The sequence below is a fragment of the Drosophila yakuba genome, chromosome 2L, assembly GCF_016746365.2.
Source record: "Drosophila yakuba strain Tai18E2 chromosome 2L, Prin_Dyak_Tai18E2_2.1, whole genome shotgun sequence".
Lineage (NCBI taxonomy): Eukaryota > Metazoa > Arthropoda > Insecta > Diptera > Drosophilidae > Drosophila > Drosophila yakuba.
Window position 1 is genome coordinate 4935956 of NC_052527.2, and position 17871 is coordinate 4953826.

General features: G+C 46.0%; 6 protein-coding genes across 18 annotated transcripts; 3 read left to right on the forward strand and 3 right to left on the reverse strand.

Moving 5' to 3' along the window:
• Window positions 1-353: 353 nt before the first annotated feature.
• LOC6526867 (etoposide-induced protein 2.4) lies at window positions 354-3054 on the reverse strand. Of its 5 annotated transcripts, XR_005560035.2 has the most exons (6): window positions 2857-3054; window positions 2614-2651; window positions 2246-2544; window positions 1494-2168; window positions 689-1251; window positions 354-630 (listed from the first exon to the last, which is right to left on the reverse strand). XR_005560035.2 is itself a non-coding variant. In XM_002087931.3 (5 exons), exons 2-5 carry the CDS (start codon window positions 2626-2628, stop codon window positions 747-749), a joined length of 1494 nt encoding a protein of 497 aa, XP_002087967.1. In that variant the 5' UTR covers window positions 2629-2651; window positions 2861-3054; the 3' UTR covers window positions 354-746. The 5 variants fall into 5 exon arrangements, 4 of the variants coding, with proteins under 4 accessions (XP_002087967.1, XP_015053241.1, XP_015053240.1 ...); XM_002087931.3 differs by having other exon boundaries at window positions 354-1251; window positions 2861-3054; XM_015197755.3 differs by having other exon boundaries at window positions 354-1251.
• Window positions 3055-3332: 278 nt separating this feature from the next.
• LOC6526868 (major facilitator superfamily domain-containing protein 1) lies at window positions 3333-6491 on the forward strand. Of its 2 annotated transcripts, none has more exons than XM_015197997.3 (7): window positions 3333-3397; window positions 3975-4499; window positions 4624-5151; window positions 5212-5689; window positions 5751-5869; window positions 5934-6033; window positions 6189-6491. In XM_015197997.3, exons 2-7 carry the CDS (start codon window positions 4292-4294, stop codon window positions 6244-6246), a joined length of 1491 nt encoding a protein of 496 aa, XP_015053483.1. In that variant the 5' UTR covers window positions 3333-3397; window positions 3975-4291; the 3' UTR covers window positions 6247-6491. The 2 variants fall into 2 exon arrangements, with proteins under 2 accessions (XP_015053483.1, XP_002087968.2); XM_002087932.4 differs by lacking the exon at window positions 3333-3397 and adding an exon at window positions 3531-3549.
• Window positions 6492-6499: 8 nt separating this feature from the next.
• LOC6526869 (eukaryotic translation initiation factor 4E-binding protein Mextli) lies at window positions 6500-12450 on the reverse strand. 8 transcript variants are annotated; one of them, XR_006245097.1, is made up of 10 exons: window positions 12347-12450; window positions 10830-11402; window positions 10443-10764; window positions 10276-10347; window positions 9900-9960; window positions 9493-9833; window positions 9353-9426; window positions 8893-9295; window positions 7498-8803; window positions 6500-7421 (listed from the first exon to the last, which is right to left on the reverse strand). XR_006245097.1 is itself a non-coding variant. In XM_015197751.3 (10 exons), the coding sequence occupies exons 2-10, from the start codon at window positions 11229-11231 to the stop codon at window positions 7308-7310; spliced, it is 1908 nt and encodes a 635-aa protein (XP_015053237.1). In that variant the 5' UTR covers window positions 11232-11402; window positions 12347-12449; the 3' UTR covers window positions 6500-7307. The 8 variants fall into 8 exon arrangements, 4 of the variants coding, with proteins under 4 accessions (XP_015053237.1, XP_015053234.1, XP_015053236.1 ...); XR_006245096.1 differs by having other exon boundaries at window positions 7498-8173; window positions 8225-8803; window positions 9353-9833; XM_015197751.3 differs by having other exon boundaries at window positions 8685-8803; window positions 12347-12449.
• A 446-nt stretch (window positions 12451-12896) lies between these two features.
• Window positions 12897-14582, forward strand: LOC6526870. The gene has a single exon (XM_002087934.3). It carries the CDS (start codon window positions 12981-12983, stop codon window positions 14406-14408), a length of 1428 nt encoding a protein of 475 aa, XP_002087970.1. The 5' UTR covers window positions 12897-12980; the 3' UTR covers window positions 14409-14582.
• LOC6526871 (28S ribosomal protein S2, mitochondrial) lies at window positions 14511-15541 on the reverse strand. Its single transcript, XM_002087935.3, has 2 exons — window positions 15421-15541; window positions 14511-15363 (listed from the first exon to the last, which is right to left on the reverse strand). The coding sequence occupies exons 1-2, from the start codon at window positions 15443-15445 to the stop codon at window positions 14594-14596; spliced, it is 795 nt and encodes a 264-aa protein (XP_002087971.1). The 5' UTR covers window positions 15446-15541; the 3' UTR covers window positions 14511-14593.
• Window positions 15542-15725: 184 nt separating this feature from the next.
• On the forward strand, window positions 15726-17725 carry LOC6526872 (vacuolar fusion protein MON1 homolog A). Its single transcript, XM_002087936.3, has 3 exons — window positions 15726-16424; window positions 16489-16640; window positions 16697-17725. Exons 1-3 carry the CDS (start codon window positions 15832-15834, stop codon window positions 17536-17538), a joined length of 1587 nt encoding a protein of 528 aa, XP_002087972.1. The 5' UTR covers window positions 15726-15831; the 3' UTR covers window positions 17539-17725.
• Window positions 17726-17871: the final 146 nt, after the last annotated feature.

Sequence of the window (17871 nt, forward strand, 5' to 3'; positions counted from 1 at the left end):
CGGCGGGGGGGAAGTTATTATGTGGTACTAAGGAGCTGTTACATTGTCAATTCATCATGAAATTATTATTCGAATCGGTGGAGTGGAAACATTGGGAATAGGGTCACAATGGGCAAAACTATTTATGAACACTTGATTACAAAATAAAATATTATAAGCACATAAAAAATTGTATAAGAAAACAAAAAGTGGATATCCATATTACTAACTGTAACAGTTTTCAAAAGAAACTTATATTACCAACTATTTCCGATTAGTTCTGACTCACACGATTTATAATCTAGCCCAGACAAATCGCACTGATAAGGCCTTGGTCAAGCGCTCTCCATTAAGCAAGCAACAAAATACAACAATTGACGAAAGTACAAAATTAATTTTATTTTTGATTAATTATACATTAAACGAACTTTACGCCCGACGTAATTTCTAGTGTAGAGCATAACACCCTACGAGCAAAAATTAAAGAGAAAAACGCCGCCTAAAATAAACATCTATAAGATTATGCAGCAGTTGCGCGAGCCGCATTTCAGATATAGCCACTCTATGTATATATAGTCATGCCCGTTCCGAATGGGGCGTTGTGGTGGTGGTGGCGGTGTCGACTAGCGAACATTGTCATTATGCGTAGACCTAGAGTTATCTTTAACTTACACAGTTCACGATGGTTAGATAGGTAGATGATACGTACATTACACAGATCGAATTATATATAACTAAAGCCTACGTTGCGTGTATAAGCATAAATCTCACAAGTTCCAGTCATCAGGCCCCGACTCCTGGCGTATCACGGGCGGGGTTAGCGGAGCTCTCGGTGCACCGGGCACGGGAGTGGGCACCAAAGGTGCGGCTCCGCGCAGCGAGCTCCCGTAATAAGGCGGCGGCCGGTGGCTATTAATGCTCGGCGCGTTGGAGCTGTGCGTGGACGAGGCAGAGGAGTCGCGCACCCGTCCCGCATCGAAAACGGGCGCCTGGGCGTAGCGATGGGGATGTCCCAGCTGCGGTGTCTGTGACCGCGAATGAGAGCGATCGCGTCGCATCAGCTGCTCCTGTTGCAGCCGTTGCTGCTGCACATATTGCTGCTTGCGCTGCTTGAGGAGCTGCTCGTCGCGCTGGAGCAAACGCTGGCGCTGCTGCAGCTCATACTGCTGCCGCTGCATGGCACTCAGTCGGTTGGCCTTGCTCCACGGATTGCCGCCGAAGCACAGGTTCGATATGAAGACCACCGGCGAGAAGAGACGCAGGGAGACCTCACTGGGCGGAAGTCAAATATTTAGTTATTTATATTTTTAGATAGAGTACAGAAGAGCTTCTCTAAATCGAAATATGCTGGTCACAAAGAGTAAGAATACGAATTATATTTAATAACTACGTACAATTTAAATGGTTTGGACTGAAATTGCGTGACAGCTTAAACACTTTTCAGTTCACGTTTTTTTTTTTAAGACGTTCGATTTAGTGATGCTGGACTGTATTACCAAACAAAAAACACTTACGTGGTGTCCACAATGGGTTTTGCCTCATTACCGCTGAGTATGAATAGGGGAAAGAAGATTGAAAAGATGCAGCTGCTGACGATCACCGAGCTGGACAGATTTGTCAGCACGGTAAGCGGTATTCCGAAGCCGAAGAAATAGGGCCAGTTCTTCTCAATGTACGTGAGGCGTCTATGTAGCTCCCAGCCCATGTTGAACCACTTGTACTCGAAGGAGTACAGTGAGTAGAGAAGGCACAGATGCACGAAGCACAGCGATGAGCCCACATACTTGACAGGCACTAGGTTAACTAGCATGCTCTGGACCAGGAACAGCATTTGCACCACCATGCTGAATAGGAAGTCGGCCACCAGCTTGCTGATCCCGGGGATCAGCTGCGGACGTCCCTTTCTCACGCGATAGGCAGCATTGGCTATGTCCGCAAACCACAGAGAGCTCACAATCTTGGACAACATGAAGATGGGCAGTACCCACATCATGCCGAAAAGCAGGGACAGGATGGGATGCAGCCAGCCCCAAACCACCGGCAGGGTCTCGGATTGGGCTCCATAGAAGATGGTGAGGCAGAATTTAAGCGTGGGCAGCAGAGCGGATTCGAACAGGACGATGCTCAGCCAGGTGAAACCGCCATTAAGCATACAGCACTTGAACAGCTTCTTGGCGATCTTCTTTTCCCTGTGTCGCCGGATTATAAATCAAGTGCGCAATTAAAAAATATATGTATGTGGGATTGGTCTTTGTGTTACACTTACCCCTGCGGCTGTTGATCCTGGGTGGCTGGCTTCTTGCCCAGGATCTTCTCCAGCGTCCGCTCGTCGGCATTCTCCTCCGCCTGCTTGGCGTACTCTTCCCGAATCATAGCAGCCGCAGAACTGGGCACTGGTGACGGTGACCTCCTGGCGCGTTCGTAACGATCCTTGTCGGTGCGACGCAGCTGTTGGCGGTGCTCCTGCTCGGCATTCTGGCGGTTCACCTCGTCATCGATATGCAGGACCAGTGTCATGCCACGTATGCTGTCCCACAGGCCGTACAGAATGCCCAGGGTGATGTTCTGTGGTTGTACAACGCATTTAGTTGGGCCATTGTCTGTGTGCTCCAAAAGGGGCAGTCTCAATCTCACCTTTATCGCCGCCATCTCGCGTGGACAGACCTTAGTTCCTGATCGGGGGCATTACGAAATGGACATGCAAGCATACGAAACGTGTTTAGCTGCTTGGGAGCGTATCAAAATGTGGCAGTGGGTCTTTGAATAAATTTGCGTTGTGCGAGACGAAGACAACATCGTTGGCGCCTTTACACTGCAGAAAATAGCGTGCGCCTGCAGATTCGACTGGCTTTGTCTCTTTTTGAAACTTTCACTTACATACTTATCGCTGTGCCAGTGCTTGTTTATCGAATTGTCAGTGTGCAGAGGACCTAAAAATCATTGAACTTTGTGCTGAATTTAATAATAATAATAGTTGTTTTGCTTGGTGTAAGAGCACACAGTTGCCACCTGATGCGCGACGGGCGTTTAGCAGCACTGGTCAGTGATGCACAGGGGAGCAGTGTTGGCAACTATCGATACTTATAAAAATTACCGTTATTATATGACAATATAATGATGTGGTTTTCAATGGTAACGTATAAATTGTTTTAATTTTCAGGAACTTTTTCGATTGTATGAAGATTTAGGTAACCGAATTCGTATTCCTAGTATATCTAACCTAACATTGTTATCAGTTGCTTATGTTTTGCAATTTAATAACAACGTTATGATAGTAACGGTTTTTGGTAGTGATATTCCCAAGGTGATCGATATATCGATATCACGAACACAATGCCACCTTCCATCCCTACAGCTACAGGTAGGGAAACCAGGTAATAACGAACATTCTTCTCCTGACAGGGGACAGAAATAAACCGTAAGTCCTCGACTTGTTGAATATATAGTAGGCGTAATGGAACTTGCTCATCACAAGAAAATTTTGATAATCAAAATAAATACTTTGGAAATATTAAGTAAAGTTTTCCTGGAACGTAAGCCCGCCACAATCGCAATTTGAAAATATCGAATGTAAATAATGCAAAATAAGACCGGGGACTAGTGATTAATTAGTGTGTGACTTTGTTTATTGAGTGCGATAACGGGGCATTTGCTTATTAATCCCCTTTTTTGTTGATATACGGCATTTACATATGCCTATTTATTGACGTGTGTATGTATATATCGACTTTATACACAGTAGAGCTGCTTTCAATACGCAAATAACGTAGTAAAACCTTAAATCAGGTGTCAACTGAATGTTATGCGCATGCAAGCGCTTAATTGATTACCCATTAACCGTTAGTCAACCAACGGACAACAGGATCTTTCATGTTTACCTAGCAAGCACACACAAACACACCCGTGACATTTTCCTGTATGTATGTGTGTGTGTGTGTATGAGAGGGAGGAAAATGTTTATGGGAATGCAATTTTCAATCTTGGCTCTTTTGCAGATTACCCGAAACACCCCTCATTTCAACCCTACCATTTTCCATCATCTCTGTGTGCGGGAATAATCAATACTGCACACATATTGAGGCTACAGCAGCAGCAACAACAACAACACGGAATAATGGTGTGGTCTAGTGATAAGCAGCAACAGTAGGGCCACAGCCCGCCCCCATCCCCCGCATACCAACAACCGCCTTCCGCCCACCGGCAAACGAGCAGGAATTCCGGAAAACAGGAGCAGCCACAAATAGCAATTACCATCGCACAACTCAAATTTCCCGTCACTCCTCCATCATTCTGACAACGAATAGTGGCAATAATGTCACGCGAGGAGCGCAAACCCATCGTTAGTTCACCGAGCAGCAGCACCTGCAGCAGCGGCGATGACGAAGTGCATCCTGTGGTGCGACGACGCAGCGCCCGGGACACGGAGCTCGCCGGCCACCAGAAGGATGCCGGATGCTGTGATCCGACGAGCACGCCACATCGATTCCTGGCCCTGCTTTTTATGTGCCTCTTGGGTTTTGGTAAGCTGTAGTTTCAACTTTTGAAACTTTTTCAAATAAATTTTAAGTTGAGAACCAAATTCCCCTTAAACATAACTCTATTAACAATCTTGAGGCCAAACCTAATTAAGGAACTCTTTCATAGGTTCCTATTTTTGCTACGATAATCCCGGCGCATTGCAGGACGTTTTCCAAAAGGAACTGCAACTCAGCTCCACCGAGTTCACGCTGATTTACTCCATCTACTCGTGGCCAAATATCGTGCTCTGCTTTGTGGGTGGCTTTCTTATCGACCGGGTGTTTGGCATCCGCCTGGGCACCATTATCTACATGCTGATCGTGCTCGTGGGCCAGTTGATCTTCGCTACCGGCGGTGTCCTGGGCCACTTCTGGTTGATGATCTTGGGACGCTTTGTGTTCGGCATCGGGGCTGAGTCGCTGGCTGTGGCCCAAAACAGCTATGCAGTGCTATGGTTCAAGGGCAAGGAGATTAACATGGTCTTTGGACTGCAGTTGTCGGTGGCCCGCTTCGGCAGCACCGTCAACTTTTGGATTATGCAACCTCTTTATGGCTACGTCTCCAAATCCTACTCTGGCTACAAGGGGCTGGGCGTGGCCCTGTTCCTGGCATCCTCTACGTGCGTTATGTCCCTAATTTGCACCTTGATTCTAGGTAGGATTGGTTGTGTATATATATATCCATTTATATTATGACTTTTTTCCCTTCACCCAGGTTGGATGGATAAGCGCGCGGAGAGAATCCTTAAGCGGAATAACAATCCTGGTGGAGAGTTGGCCAAACTAAGCGATATAGTCACCTTCAAGTTGGACTTCTGGATGGTGTCTGTGGTCTGTGTGGCCTACTATGTTGCCATCTTTCCGTTCGTGGCTCTAGGCCAAGCCTTCTTCGTGAGCAAATTCCACATGACTCCGGATGAGGCGAATACGGTCAACTCGATTGTCTACCTGATCTCTGCTATTGCATCGCCTCTGTTTGGATTTGTGATTGACAAGGTCGGGAGGAATGTGACCTGGGTGTTTTGTGCCACTATCTCCACGCTGCTAGGCCACTTCCTCCTGACTTTCACTCAGTTGGATCCGTACATCGGGATGAGCATAATGGGTCTGTCCTATTCCATGTTGGCTGCCAGCCTGTGGCCTCTGGTCTCCTTGATTGTGCCCGAATATCAGCTGGGCACTGCATATGGCTTGTAAGATAACTCATCTTTCGACTTTTTGTATTGATTAACTCCTTAATTGTTCATTTTGCAGCTGTCAGTCTGTGCAGAATCTGGGACTAGCGGTGGTGACTATTGCAGCGGGCATTATTGTGGACAGCAGCGGCGGCAGTCACTTCTGGCTGCAGATTTTCTTCATGTTCTTCCTGCTGGGTAAGATTAGAGACTCTTCTCATATGTTGGCTTGAATCCAGGTTAATCCCATCATATTTTCTAGTCTCCCTGCTGGCCACCTGTGCGATTTGGGCCTACAACCGCAAGCATCAGGGCAACTTGAACATGTCACCTGCTCAGCGGGCCACATACCACACCTCGATGTACGTGAATATTGAGTCGAGTTGAGCATGCAATTGGTGTCTTGATGTTTTGATGTTGTGTTCTAATCCCCTATCTGATGACACACCGCCACAACAGCCCCTGACTAATTAACATTCTCTTTCTAAATGTATTTGCTTTGTGTACATGCCAAAAGCGCGATGCAGTGCCCCCACGTGAACAGACGGCCTTTATTGGGCAACTATGTGCAATAGATCGATTATCTGTTACTAACCAATTACCAATTCTGATGCTAACGCCATCTCTCTATCCTTGACTTGTTATGCAACTCGGAGCACATTCTGCTAACCGCACAATCGACGAGGTCATTCGATCTGTTTAACTCCTAGCCAACATTCTATGATACATATCAAACTTTAAACTATTGTTATATTTATTATTTGTTGTGTGTGATAAATAAATTTATGTAAATGTACATTAACCAAATTAAATAACGAAAGAGATGCGTTTTGGGTGAAAGACGGTGTGTGTGAAAGATGCAGTATTTGATCTTGATTCCATTTTATTTCCTTGCAAATATCTTTTTGAAGAATAAATGATTTGTATTTGTACAAAATAAATAAAATAAATTAACTAAAGCATAAACAGAAATTCAAATAATTTTTTGTGGTTTTCGTCTTGTTACATTTCCACATGAATTTAACAAAAATAGTATACAAATTTCTATGATGCATAGACTAGAGAAAACAAAATACAATTTCAAATCTTGAAAACTGATATTCAGCGCAAGTCGCAAAAGAATTATAAAATAATAATAAAGACATAGATGAATTAATACATTTCTTTTTCCATTTTGAGAATTATTTGGTTGGGAGAAACAAAGTTTGCGTAAGGATGAGAAACAAATTTCAAACTAAAAATGTGTCATTCTCTATTGAGTTACTAAAAAATGCATTCCATTTCATATGGGCCATTAAAGTTAGGGCCGTTTCGAGGCTTTTCATTTAGCTGCATTTTGTAAATTAGTAAATATTGGGAATTCCGATTCCCATTTCGCTTGAACTTAACTAAGAGCTTCGTAGAATTTTCTAGTTATTTTGAAAGTTTTGATTATTTTCGTTGGTAATTTCTAGGGTTAATTGCACGTTTTTTTAATCTTTTTTTTTTTTGGTCGTTTTGAGTTTGCGATTGTTAAATGAGGCCAAGGCCAAAAGCATTGAAGCATAGTGCAGCTCCGACTGGGAGCAGACACTGCACCCCGGACATTGATAGCGTATTATCTATATTGTCAGTTTAAGCCGCTCGATTGATTGCGTTATTCATCCAGAGTCTCGACTTCGTCGGCTGCCACAATGTCACGCTTGGCGGCCGTCTTAATGCTGGCCAGATACTTATCACCATCGAAGCGCTGGCTTTCATCCTGCAGATCCTGTTGTCAAACAAAGAAATGGTTTTATAGCACATTGCAAAGTAACATAGGTGACCAATATTAGGGTCAAGCTTACCTGGGATAAACAAATGTACATATTGAACAGTTTAGTAACTAAGTTAGCCATTTGGAGTGGTTTGGTGGACGTGCTTAGGATGAGTTAGCAGCTCATGTTATGATTTTTCGGTGGTAAAACACAATATACAATGTACAATGTATGCGGTGTGTAAGTTAAACCCAGCCAAGCTTTGTTACGGGCTTTGAAAGCCCTGTTTATTAGTTAATATAAATCGTATTGAATATGTGTTTGGGGATAAAACGCTTAGCCTACGTTTGTTATAAGTCTTAATAAAACATTAATTACAGCTTTGTAAATGTTGGTTTGAATTTAAGAAAGTTTGTTAGTGGTTAAACGGTTTAAACCGCGTATCCAGTTTATCCTTAGCGACGACTTAATCTGTTTCACAGCCAAAACACAGATTCTCCCTATAGTTACATTTTAATTTCAATTCATTAAATGTATTGTTACCTCTAAGACTAGCGAACAGTTTCACTTAGCAATTGTTTTGGTTTCGTTGGTATGATGTCGTTAATTATATGACTGGATGCTGATGATAATGCTATTGACTCGATTCATTATCAAGTACTTCATGGTTCAACTATTTTGGTAATAATATAAAATTAAAATAGCTATAATACTGGCATGAGATGACTCAAAAAGAAAAGCATATCTGTGGCTGAGATTCAATAGTACGTACTCAGGCTACGTAATCAAATGAAATAAAGTTAGAAATAGACCCGGTTATTATTCGACTCAGTTTCGCACAGTGCCATGGAAAACTCATCGTCCTCGCAGTAACGTTGAAAAATTGCTTTCACTTGGGATGATTGATAGTTAGACTGGCGATTCTTTACATGTGGTGCCCCCGATTTACCTACAGTATTCGTTATGATTTGCAATTGCTTGTTATACAAGTTTCGATCGGACACGGCCGATGTTTTGGGAAGGCGACGGGTCTCGCGATCGGCGATGATCCCTTTTGATTGCTTGTTAGTGACGGTTATGGGATGGTCTGCTGACGCCTCGACAGCAGCTCCTCCAACGGCGGTGCTGATGATATTGGTGTTCGGGGTGGAGGTTATTGAATTTATAGCCGGCGAATGTGTTATTACTGATGAGTTAGGTGCACTGGCGATAGTGGAATCGGGGGTGTTCGTAGAGTAAGCAATACGGTCGGCTAAGCCATCGAACGGTGAAATTACCTTGTTGCGGAGAATCGAGGGCGTTGTTTCCTGCATCTTTTGCCAGTCGGTGGGCAAAGCCCAGGCGTGCGGACTCATGGAGTAGTAGATCAAGTGTTCAATGTCGTAAGAAACGCGAGCTGTAATTGATGGTTATGCATCAAACACTTGGTTCACTTCAATTATCTGTATAAACTGGTATAAACCTGTAGAAAGGATTTAATCTTACATGCATTGCTCTTCAAGGGATTGGGGCCTGCCAATTCGTCCACGTCAAACTTTTCGCGAGCTCCCTTGGTCTCCGGCGTGGACTCCTTGCGCGAAAAGTGGCTGCGACGCGATCTGGCCAGGCCATTCTGATTGTTCGTCGATGATCCTCCATTGCTGGGCTCTGCGAACACTTCGTCGTCGCCCTCACCATTATTGTTGGTTGCCGAGGAAGCGGCGTAATTCAGTCCGATGCCGCTGTCCGTTCCAGGCAGCAAAAATTGCGGCGGCCCGGCTCCGGGAAGCGGAGTCGATGGCGTGGTCACTGGGCTCACCAGCGAGGTGCCGTCGAAGGCGGCGCCAGCCTCAATAGAGGCCAGAAACTCCGAGCTGCTAAAATAGTCATCGAGCACGAGTTTTGCCACCTTGGAAACAAAGTTGATTTAATAGATTTCAAAATGGAAAACTGCAACATTACTCACGCGCACTAGTTCGCAGCAATCGCCGGTAATCTTTATCAGGTGCTGGCCCACGTTGACCGTGAACTTGTATTCACCTACGGAAGCATCGTTTGTGGAATATGAGTGCATAAGCAGCTGTTGATTGGGACGCAAGACTTTACCGGCAGCGGCTGTCGCCTGAGCATGTGCCGCTGCTGCTGCTGCGGCGGCTACTGCGGCGACCTGCTGCTGCTGCTGTTGGTGCTGCTGGTGATGCGTTTGGTGGAGCATCTGCTGCGAGATCTGCTGTGCAGCAGCGGTGGCAGTCATGAAGTTTTGGGCCGAGTTGAAACTCAGCCGGTTGGCCAAACTGCTTCCGGTTGGAGTTCTTGGCTGCACAATGGCGTCGTCCGAGTTGGACGAGTTAAGCGAGGAGCAGGATCCTCCAGCGCCGGGAGCGGGTTCCAGGCGCACCGGCGAGGCGTTGCGACGGATGGTGTCCTCCATCAGTTGTTTGGCATAGCTGTCGTAGAAAGAAAACATTTTAAAGTATTAAGCTTAATAATTTAAGATCATTTACATTACTCACTTAATTTTATCCTCGGCTGGACCAGTAATCTGTACCAAACGCTCCTTGGCACCCGGGTTGACTAATAAAAATATGACATTAATATATTGTCCAAAAAAAGCGTATGTATTCAGGAAAAATAATTTAGATGCAAACACATTAAAAAACAAAATGCTTAAAGATGCTTATATACAGAATGAAAATAAGTGTTTAACAATTTTATCCAACGATCAATTTAGACTTAATGTGGTGTCGTTTAATGGACGTAATCTTGGACATGCGTATTTCTATTTAGTAAATTTTTTAACAGCCACCAGGCGTTAATTGAGTTGAATTAGCGTGCCAAATGAAATGCGTGTGCGGTGAGGGTCAATTAAAACCAGCTTTCTGGAGTTACCTCTTTGAAACGATATTATGGTTTCGCTTAGCTCCTCGATCATGTGCACGCGACGCCCCTTGATGCCCATGACTTTGTGGCCATGGGAATGGAGTAATACATTATTTAAAACCATTTTTTATAGATCTGTGTGCTCAAGAACACTCCTCAGCTGATCAGTAACCTACCTTTGCCGGAGTCGGCGTTGCGAATCACGACCTCGTCCTTGCAGTAAGTTTTGCCGGGAATTTTGGTCGGTTTGGGGAACTTGCCCGAATTACGGATGACCTCACCGGGAGGCAGCAGCATATGCTGCTGGTTGGGTGAGCCCACGGCCGCAATGGCCGCAGCTTGGGCGGCTGCAGCTGCAGATGCCGCATTGAAGACGGCGGCAGCGGCGGCTGCGGCTCCAACGTTAACACCACCTACACCGCCGCTGACGCCGAATGTGGGGGAGGTGCTGAAGGCGCCAGGCTGCACGCCAGCATCGTACTGGTATTCCGAGGGCAGCTGCAAAACAAGGATTGGCCATTAGAAACTATAAGAATTTGGTGCTACTACTAAGTGCTACTCACCTCCACGTTGGAGATCTGCTGCTTGGACTTGTAGTACGCGATTGTGTCGTCATTGTCCCAGCTTTTGGCGCGCAGCTCGATGAGCTCGAGCAGCTTAAGGCGCGTCGTTATGTTCAGCCGTTCGTCCTGCGAAGCGTTGCGGAAAACGACGAAGGCCCGGTCCAGTGTATCCTTGGACACCGCCTCCAGTTGCGGTCCGTGGACCCGGAGGTTGTGCAGGAGCAGCGTGATCGAGTCCGGCGTGGTGTTGCATGACTGCAGGCCCACTGTCACGCTGTCTATCAACTGGATGAGCTCCTCGATCACCAGGTAGCTGTTCTTCAACGACGATCGCGATTGTGTCTTCAGTGGGCGTGGCGCCTCAATGTTTTTCACGGCGCGTCCCAGATGTGTGTGGGCCATTGTCGGGATTCGTTGGATTCGATATCGTCTCGCGATGAAGTCTAAAGGTTGTCCTGCCTGGTGTCCGGATTTGCTGATTTCAGCTTTTTGTCTGCTTACTTGTTCGTTCGTTTAAATGTAGTTGAAGAGTTGGTAAAAAAAAATCGTAGAAGCTGTTTTCCGCACCTCCCCCTGCAAGTGCAAGAAAGAATAGTGAATGCACAAATATATAGTTAGTATATGTATTATTATACTATTAATAACTTGGGAGTAATGGTCGACAGTATGGATGGCATGGCTTCTTAGGATATGGAAATTGCCCTAATTTTTGAGTGAATCTCAAGTATTGCGACGCACAGCTCATGTATATCTTTGGCCTTAACGATGTGCACGTTTGATAAGCGGCTTTAGCTGATAACACCACGATTTATCTATAGTTTAGTGGCTAATTAACCCATTGGCGCCTTCTGCGCGGCTTCTGCTGAGTCAATCGGTGTGAAGTTCCAAAGCGAAATATGTAAATAATTGATGAAAATTGTTTGCATAAATGGGAACGACAAACGGACGACCATTTGTGTTATTTCAGTTCGACTTTCGCTCCATGCGAACTCATTTCTTTTTTAAATATCACTTACAACCGCTGCAGCAACAGCAACAACAAGGACAAACAAATAGGCAACTAAAACAGCTAACAGAAATATTACAAAAAACTGAAATTGTCCGTGGGAGGGAGAAAGAGAGAGCGATCGCTCTATTGAATCATATGTCGAGAATAGCAACAACAAGAATGTCCTCTGCCGACGTAGACGCTGGCAGCGCAGCTAGCGCCCGTTGGGCGTAGAACAAAAAGCAAGTTAAATTTCAGGAGACCCTCCATAAACATGCATATATTTTATCCGTTTCTTGGCCAAAATACTCAGTGAAATTGAGTAATATTGCGATGGCTCTGGCCGCATTTCGTTAGAATGGGCAAACTACGCGTTTTGCTGGCGACCGAGTTTGCACTCTCGTTCAAGTTCTTACACTTTTCGCGTTTAGCACTCTTCTCGCTTATTGATTACTCTATTGGCCGATTGAAACGCCTATTTAAACTGCGTATTTGCGATCGTTATTTTCATTAAATTACTAAGGCTTACCAAAACCAAAATCTCTGCGACTGCGACTAAAATCGTTTTTTACGGGTGGGTGTTGCCACCTGGTCGAACACCTTCGTTTTTAGAGATGCGCAACAGCTATCTGTTGAAGTACCGTTCACGTAAACGCGCAGTAAAAAAGCTCGCATCAACTTCGCATCACAGGTGCGTTACAATTTTAGTTGACAATTTTTAGTTTAACTACGGTTTATATAATATAAATACAACCAAATCAGACAACTATCACTGATAACCCTCATGTCACAATGGTATTTAAGCGCTAGGCAAAAACTATTCTTGTGCGAATAAGTATGCACGTGATTGAACATTTTCATTAGACTACATTACGTTGGGCATTTATGTTCTTAAGTTTACAAATACAAATTGATGGTTAAGTGGAAAAGTAAAATGTATAATTTTTGAAATTGCTGGTCTTTTTAAGAGAAACAAGCTGTCCTATAAAAATACTTCAGGGGAAACTCCCTAAAATTGTAAAAAAAAAATATCGATAGAAAACATCGACTGCCAATTGATTGTTATTGAAATTTTTTTTTGCCATCGCAAAGTAAAAACGAAATAAAATTGTATTGATATATTCATAACTAGCAGTCCCAAACTTTAAGGTCGCTGCGGGAATATGTCTGAAAACGAGGACTTGGAGGCGGCATCAGAGGATTCCAAGGAAGGCATTCAAGAGTCCGTCAAGGATGAGCCTGAAACAAAACCACTGCAGATGTCGTTTGCAGATTGGAAGAAGTGCAAAGAGGCATTGAAACCGAATACTAGGAACGGACCACAGCGGAGCAACAATAACAATAGTCCCAATAATCACAACAACTACGGACGTAAACAATGGTCTTCGAATAACAGCAATCACTTCCAAGGAGGTGGAGCGTCGCAAAGCTACCATGACAGAAACTATCCTCCACTGAACAGACCTCCTCCACTTCCGATGCAGCTGATGAACATGGGCTTTGGGGGTAATTTCGGGCCTGGTCCCGGTCCCTGTGGTCCACCAATGGGACCTGGAGGACCTTGTGGTCCCATGAGCAATATGGGCCCCGGTGGTCCAGGGGGCTTTGGAGGACCAGGTTGTTCTGGGCCCCGGAGGAATCACAACCAGCGGCCGCTGCAGCCACCTCCGTTTTGGGAGGACATGATGTCGCCGCAACACAGACCACCACCAATCCAACCGCCCATGCCTAAGTGCCCCAGCTTATGGAATCTGGTGCCCAAGGATCGGGGAGCACAAAATAATCGCATCAATCAAAATCAGAATAATAAGAAATTCAAGGCGAATAACCGCGGCAACACTGACCAAGATTCCACGCTAATGCCTCCGCCCCCGCCACCAAGCAATGGCACCAATTCGCAGTCGAACGGAGAAGCGCAGCCCTCCAAGAAGCCCAAGCGCAGCGGCACATTTGTCCAGGTTAACGGCCAATGGATCCAGAAGCCGGAGGCACCACTTCCGCTCGAGGATGCGCCGCCGGGTACAAAGGAAGAGCGCCAGCGTCAGTGGAAGGAGTACCGAATGGCCATGAAGCCGTTCAAAAACCGCGAGTTCCACAACTGGAAGCGAACGGTGCAGCGTTTAGGGAAGCTGCCGCGCGACCAGCTGGACGAGCAGCAACTAGAACGACTACAAAAGGCCGAGGAGTACATAGTTGCCCACAAGGCGATGCTGACGGTCAAACATGCAGAGCGCTGGGTGCAGCAGGACAACAAGCATGACAAGGGTCAAGTGTTCGTGCGCAAGTCATCCAACGTCGGCTCGTGGGACACGCCCAAGGAGCGGCCGCCGAATGGGTTTGCGTCGATGCATGATTTCAAGAAGCAGCAAATGGATAAGTTCTTCGGTCCCGGCCGTGCCATCAAAGGCGGTACAGATCTCTCCGTCATTGGAACCTTAGCGCCGCCTCCGCCGCCACCTGACACCCCTCCACAGATTACCAACTACTGGCCCTCTGGGAGTTCCAACAACACGGGGTCCAACTCCAATCCCTCGTACTTCAGCCACTACAGCAACAACTTTGTCAAGGGTTCTACTCTGCTGCCGCCCTAGAAAAGCTATCCGAAACTAACCCAGGTCGTGGGTTTTCTCATACACTATCCAATTGCATGTCACATGCATAAAATTGTAAAATTTTTTAACCAAATTCAGCAATTTCTTCATCATCCTGGATCGACGGACATCCGCATTTGTATTCAGATAAATGTAACAAAATCAACTTGACAATACTATGACTATTACTTGGTTTTACGACTGCGGCGCGGATGGGATTCGTCCAGAGGCGGTAGGCCAAGCAGTTGGCGTCGTTCCCGCTTGCCACGCAGGATGGCCTCCTTGAAGAGGTTGCAATAGAGCTCCACTGCGGCCGGCGAATCATCATTGCCGGGCACTGGATAGGTGATCAGGTTGGGATTGCAGTTGCTGTCCACTATGCCAATCGTTGGTATGGCCATTTTGGCGGCGTCACGAACTGCCGTGTGCTGAGCCATAACGTTGTTCTGGGTGTTGAGGAAAATGCAAAGATCAGGCAGTCGCGTGACCGCATCGAATTGCACATTGGCATTGGTGAAGATGCCGCCGCGCCAGAAGCGAGTGTGTGAGAATTCACCGGCCTCCTGGGCCTTTCGCTCCACAAGATGTGAGTTCATGGCGTTGCGGTTGAAGAACAGAATGATGCCATCCCGGAAGGCGATGTGTGCGGCAAAGTTAAGGGCATCGCGCAGATGGGACGCCGTCTTGTCCAGATCGAAGATCAGGTGGCCAAGCCGACTGCCGAACAAGTACGGACGCATTCGGTCGTCCAGGGACCCCTCCTTGTGGCCATAGTGCACTCGGGCATTGAAGAGGTCGCGCACGGTGAACAGGTTGTGCACTTGGAAGTAGTCCGGGTGCTTCAGAATCCGCTGTTCCACCAGGGCGATGTCCTCCGGTTCCGTTTCCACCGACTGCTCTGGTTGTGTGCTCTGCAGACGTCGCGGTAAACCGCACATCTGTCCAAAGCGGGGTACTACCATAGGAATTCATGTTTAACTAGGTTTCCTTACTATTTTAATTGAATACTTACGGTTGGCAAGCGATTTTCTCAACATTTTGGAGCGGCTCGTGTTTTCATAACCTATGTTCTTCTTCTTCTCTTTGGTTTTAGTAAACAGCTGTTGGCCAGTGTTGTACAGACGTGCATTTAAAAGAGGGTTTCAAACAAGAATAAATAATAGATTTACAACTATAATTATAATTATAAAACCATAAAAGCACAAAACCTCGAAATCGAAATTATAATTTTTGTTTAAAAATATAAGAAGCACTAAACCAATTTTAAGCGGAGTTTTCCAGAACACCCCTTATTTCATCATCTGCTTCGGACAGTGCTGGAAAATCCATCCCAGCTGGAATGATTGAGTTGTAAATTTGTGTTTTTGCTAAATATTGGCAAGCTGCAATGTTTCAGCGACTGAAATAGTAAAAATAGATCAAAATGGAAGTAGAGCAGACGTCAATCAGGTCGGACACAAACTCCACCTGCGAGTATCTGGACGCAGAGGGCGATCCGGAGTCCCCTAATCTCTATCAAGAGGCGGATCCCGACCAGGAGGCGGAGCAACAGAACCATAGTATTATCTCTGAGCTAAGAGATGGCATGGGCACCACGCGGGACACCAATACCCTTAGTCCGGAACCGGGGCAGGAGAACAAGGGACTGGCTGCGTCTGTGGAGTCTCTGGCATTGAGCACGTCGACCAGCGCCAAAACAGAGGATTCCATTGGCGGGGGATTGGAGGAGGAGTACGATTACCAACACGACAGTCTGTGGCAGGGACAAAAGAAACACATCTTCATACTTAGCGAGGCGGGAAAACCCATTTTCTCGCTACACGGCAATGAGGATAAGCTGGCCACGCTTTTCGGTGTCATTCAGGCACTGGTGAGCTTCGTCCAAATGGGCCAGGATGCCATTACGTCCATCCATGCGGGCGGCATCAAGTTCGCTTTCATGCAACGCAGCTCGCTCATTCTGGTAGCTGCCAGCAGGAGCAACATGAGTGTCCAGCAGCTGCAACTCCAACTAGGGTGAGTCAATTTGAAAGCCCCTGATAGCAATGCTAACTAATGAAAACTTCCCATTCTTTACCAGGGATGTCTACAATCAAATACTGTCCATTCTGACGTACTCACATATGACGAAGATCTTCGAAAGGCGCAAAAACTTTGATCTGAGGAGACTGCTCTCCGGCAGCGAGCGATTGTTTTACAATCTGTTGGCGAACGACAGCAGTAGTGCCAAGGGTAAGGATACAGTGCATGATTGCTATACTGTTTAATCAATCATTGACTTATTTTAGTGTCCAACAACATCTTCACATTTTTGACCAACTCAATTCGAGTCTTCCCATTGCCCACAACGATACGATCGCAAATCACCAGCGCCATTCAGAGCAACTGTTCCAAGATCAAGAATCTTGTGTTTGCCGTGCTGATTGCCAATAACAAACTGATAGCACTGGTGCGCATGAAGAAGTACTCCATACATCCGGCTGATCTGCGCCTGATCTTCAACCTGGTAGAGTGCTCCGAGTCTTTTAAGAGCTCCGAGAACTGGTCTCCCATTTGCCTGCCCAAGTTCGACATGAATGGTTATCTGCATGCGCATGTCTCGTACCTAGCAGATGATTGCCAGGCCTGTTTGCTCCTACTATCCGTGGACAGAGATGCCTTTTTCACACTGGCAGAAGCCAAGGCCAAGATCACGGAGAAGCTCCGCAAAAGCCACTGCTTGGAAGCCATCAACGAGGAGCTGCAGCAGCCGTTCAATGCGAAGCTATACCAACAGGTTGTGGGTATCCCCGAGCTGAGGCACTTTCTTTACAAGCCCAAGAGCACAGCGCAACTACTGTGTCCCATGCTAAGGCATCCGTACAAATCATTGGCAGAGCTGGAGCGCCTGGAGGCCATCTACTGCGACTTGCTGCATCGCATCCACAACAGTTCCCGACCCCTGAAGCTCATCTACGAGATGAAGGAGCGCGATGTGGTCTTGGCCTGGGCAACCGGTACCTACGAGTTGTACGCCATATTCGAACCGGTTGTGGACAAAGCCACTGTGATCAAGTATGTGGACAAGCTGATCAAGTGGATTGAGAAGGAGTACGACGTGTACTTCATACGAAACCATGCGACATTCTAAGCTTTAGCGCGCATTGCTAGGGCATTGTGAGATATATGACTATTTTTTTATTGCTCTTCTGCCAATCGATCCAGGACAAAGTTGTTGTGCTGCAATTGTGACGGCGTCTGTTTAACTGAACCTAGTATACCACAATTACGCATGTACATTTGTAATTTAAAACTCTTAAGTAAATTCTTAAACTTTATATATAGTTTATCTCTTAGTTAGAATGTGGATCTATACACAACTGAATTAAGAGTTCTGGCAAAAGGTTCGAGTCGCCGCTAGCGCAATATATCCTTTAAGTTCGGACACAAACCAAACCGGTTACCTTCGGGGAAGGACTTTTGA

Bases quoted from the DNA above. Each gene is read 5' to 3' on its own strand.
- LOC6526871 (XM_002087935.3), bottom strand. From the start codon at position 15,445: ATGTTGAGAAAATCGCTTGCCAACC. The intron at 15,364-15,420 runs GTAAGTATTCAA...TTCCTATGGTAG, and splicing joins GAGAAAATCGCTTGCCAACC to TACCCCGCTTTGGACAGATG.
- LOC6526867 (XM_002087931.3), bottom strand. The intron at 2,169-2,245 runs GTAAGTGTAACA...CCGGCGACACAG, and splicing joins CAGGATCAACAGCCGCAGGG to GGAAAAGAAGATCGCCAAGA. The intron at 1,252-1,493 runs GTAAGTGTTTTT...ACTTCCGCCCAG, and splicing joins AAACCCATTGTGGACACCAC to TGAGGTCTCCCTGCGTCTCT.
- LOC6526869 (XM_015197748.3), bottom strand. From the start codon at position 11,231: ATGGCCCACACACATCTGGGACGCGCCGTGAAAAACATTGAGGCGCCA. The intron at 9,834-9,899 runs GTGAGTAATGTA...TTTCTACGACAG, and splicing joins CCAGCCGAGGATAAAATTAA to CTATGCCAAACAACTGATGG. The intron at 9,296-9,352 runs GTGAGTAATGTT...TTTGTTTCCAAG, and splicing joins ATTGCTGCGAACTAGTGCGC to GTGGCAAAACTCGTGCTCGA.
- LOC6526870 (XM_002087934.3), top strand. From the start codon at position 12,981: ATGTCTGAAAACGAGGACTTGGAGGCGGCATCAGAGGATTCCAAGGAA.
- LOC6526868 (XM_015197997.3), top strand. From the start codon at position 4,292: ATGTCACGCGAGGAGCGCAAACCCATCGTTAGTTCACCGAGCAGCAGC. The intron at 4,500-4,623 runs GTAAGCTGTAGT...ACTCTTTCATAG, and splicing joins TATGTGCCTCTTGGGTTTTG to GTTCCTATTTTTGCTACGAT. The intron at 5,690-5,750 runs GTAAGATAACTC...TTCATTTTGCAG, and splicing joins CTGGGCACTGCATATGGCTT to CTGTCAGTCTGTGCAGAATC.
- LOC6526872 (XM_002087936.3), top strand. From the start codon at position 15,832: ATGGAAGTAGAGCAGACGTCAATCAGGTCGGACACAAACTCCACCTGC. The intron at 16,425-16,488 runs GTGAGTCAATTT...ATTCTTTACCAG, and splicing joins CAGCTGCAACTCCAACTAGG to GGATGTCTACAATCAAATAC. The intron at 16,641-16,696 runs GTAAGGATACAG...GACTTATTTTAG, and splicing joins CGACAGCAGTAGTGCCAAGG to TGTCCAACAACATCTTCACA.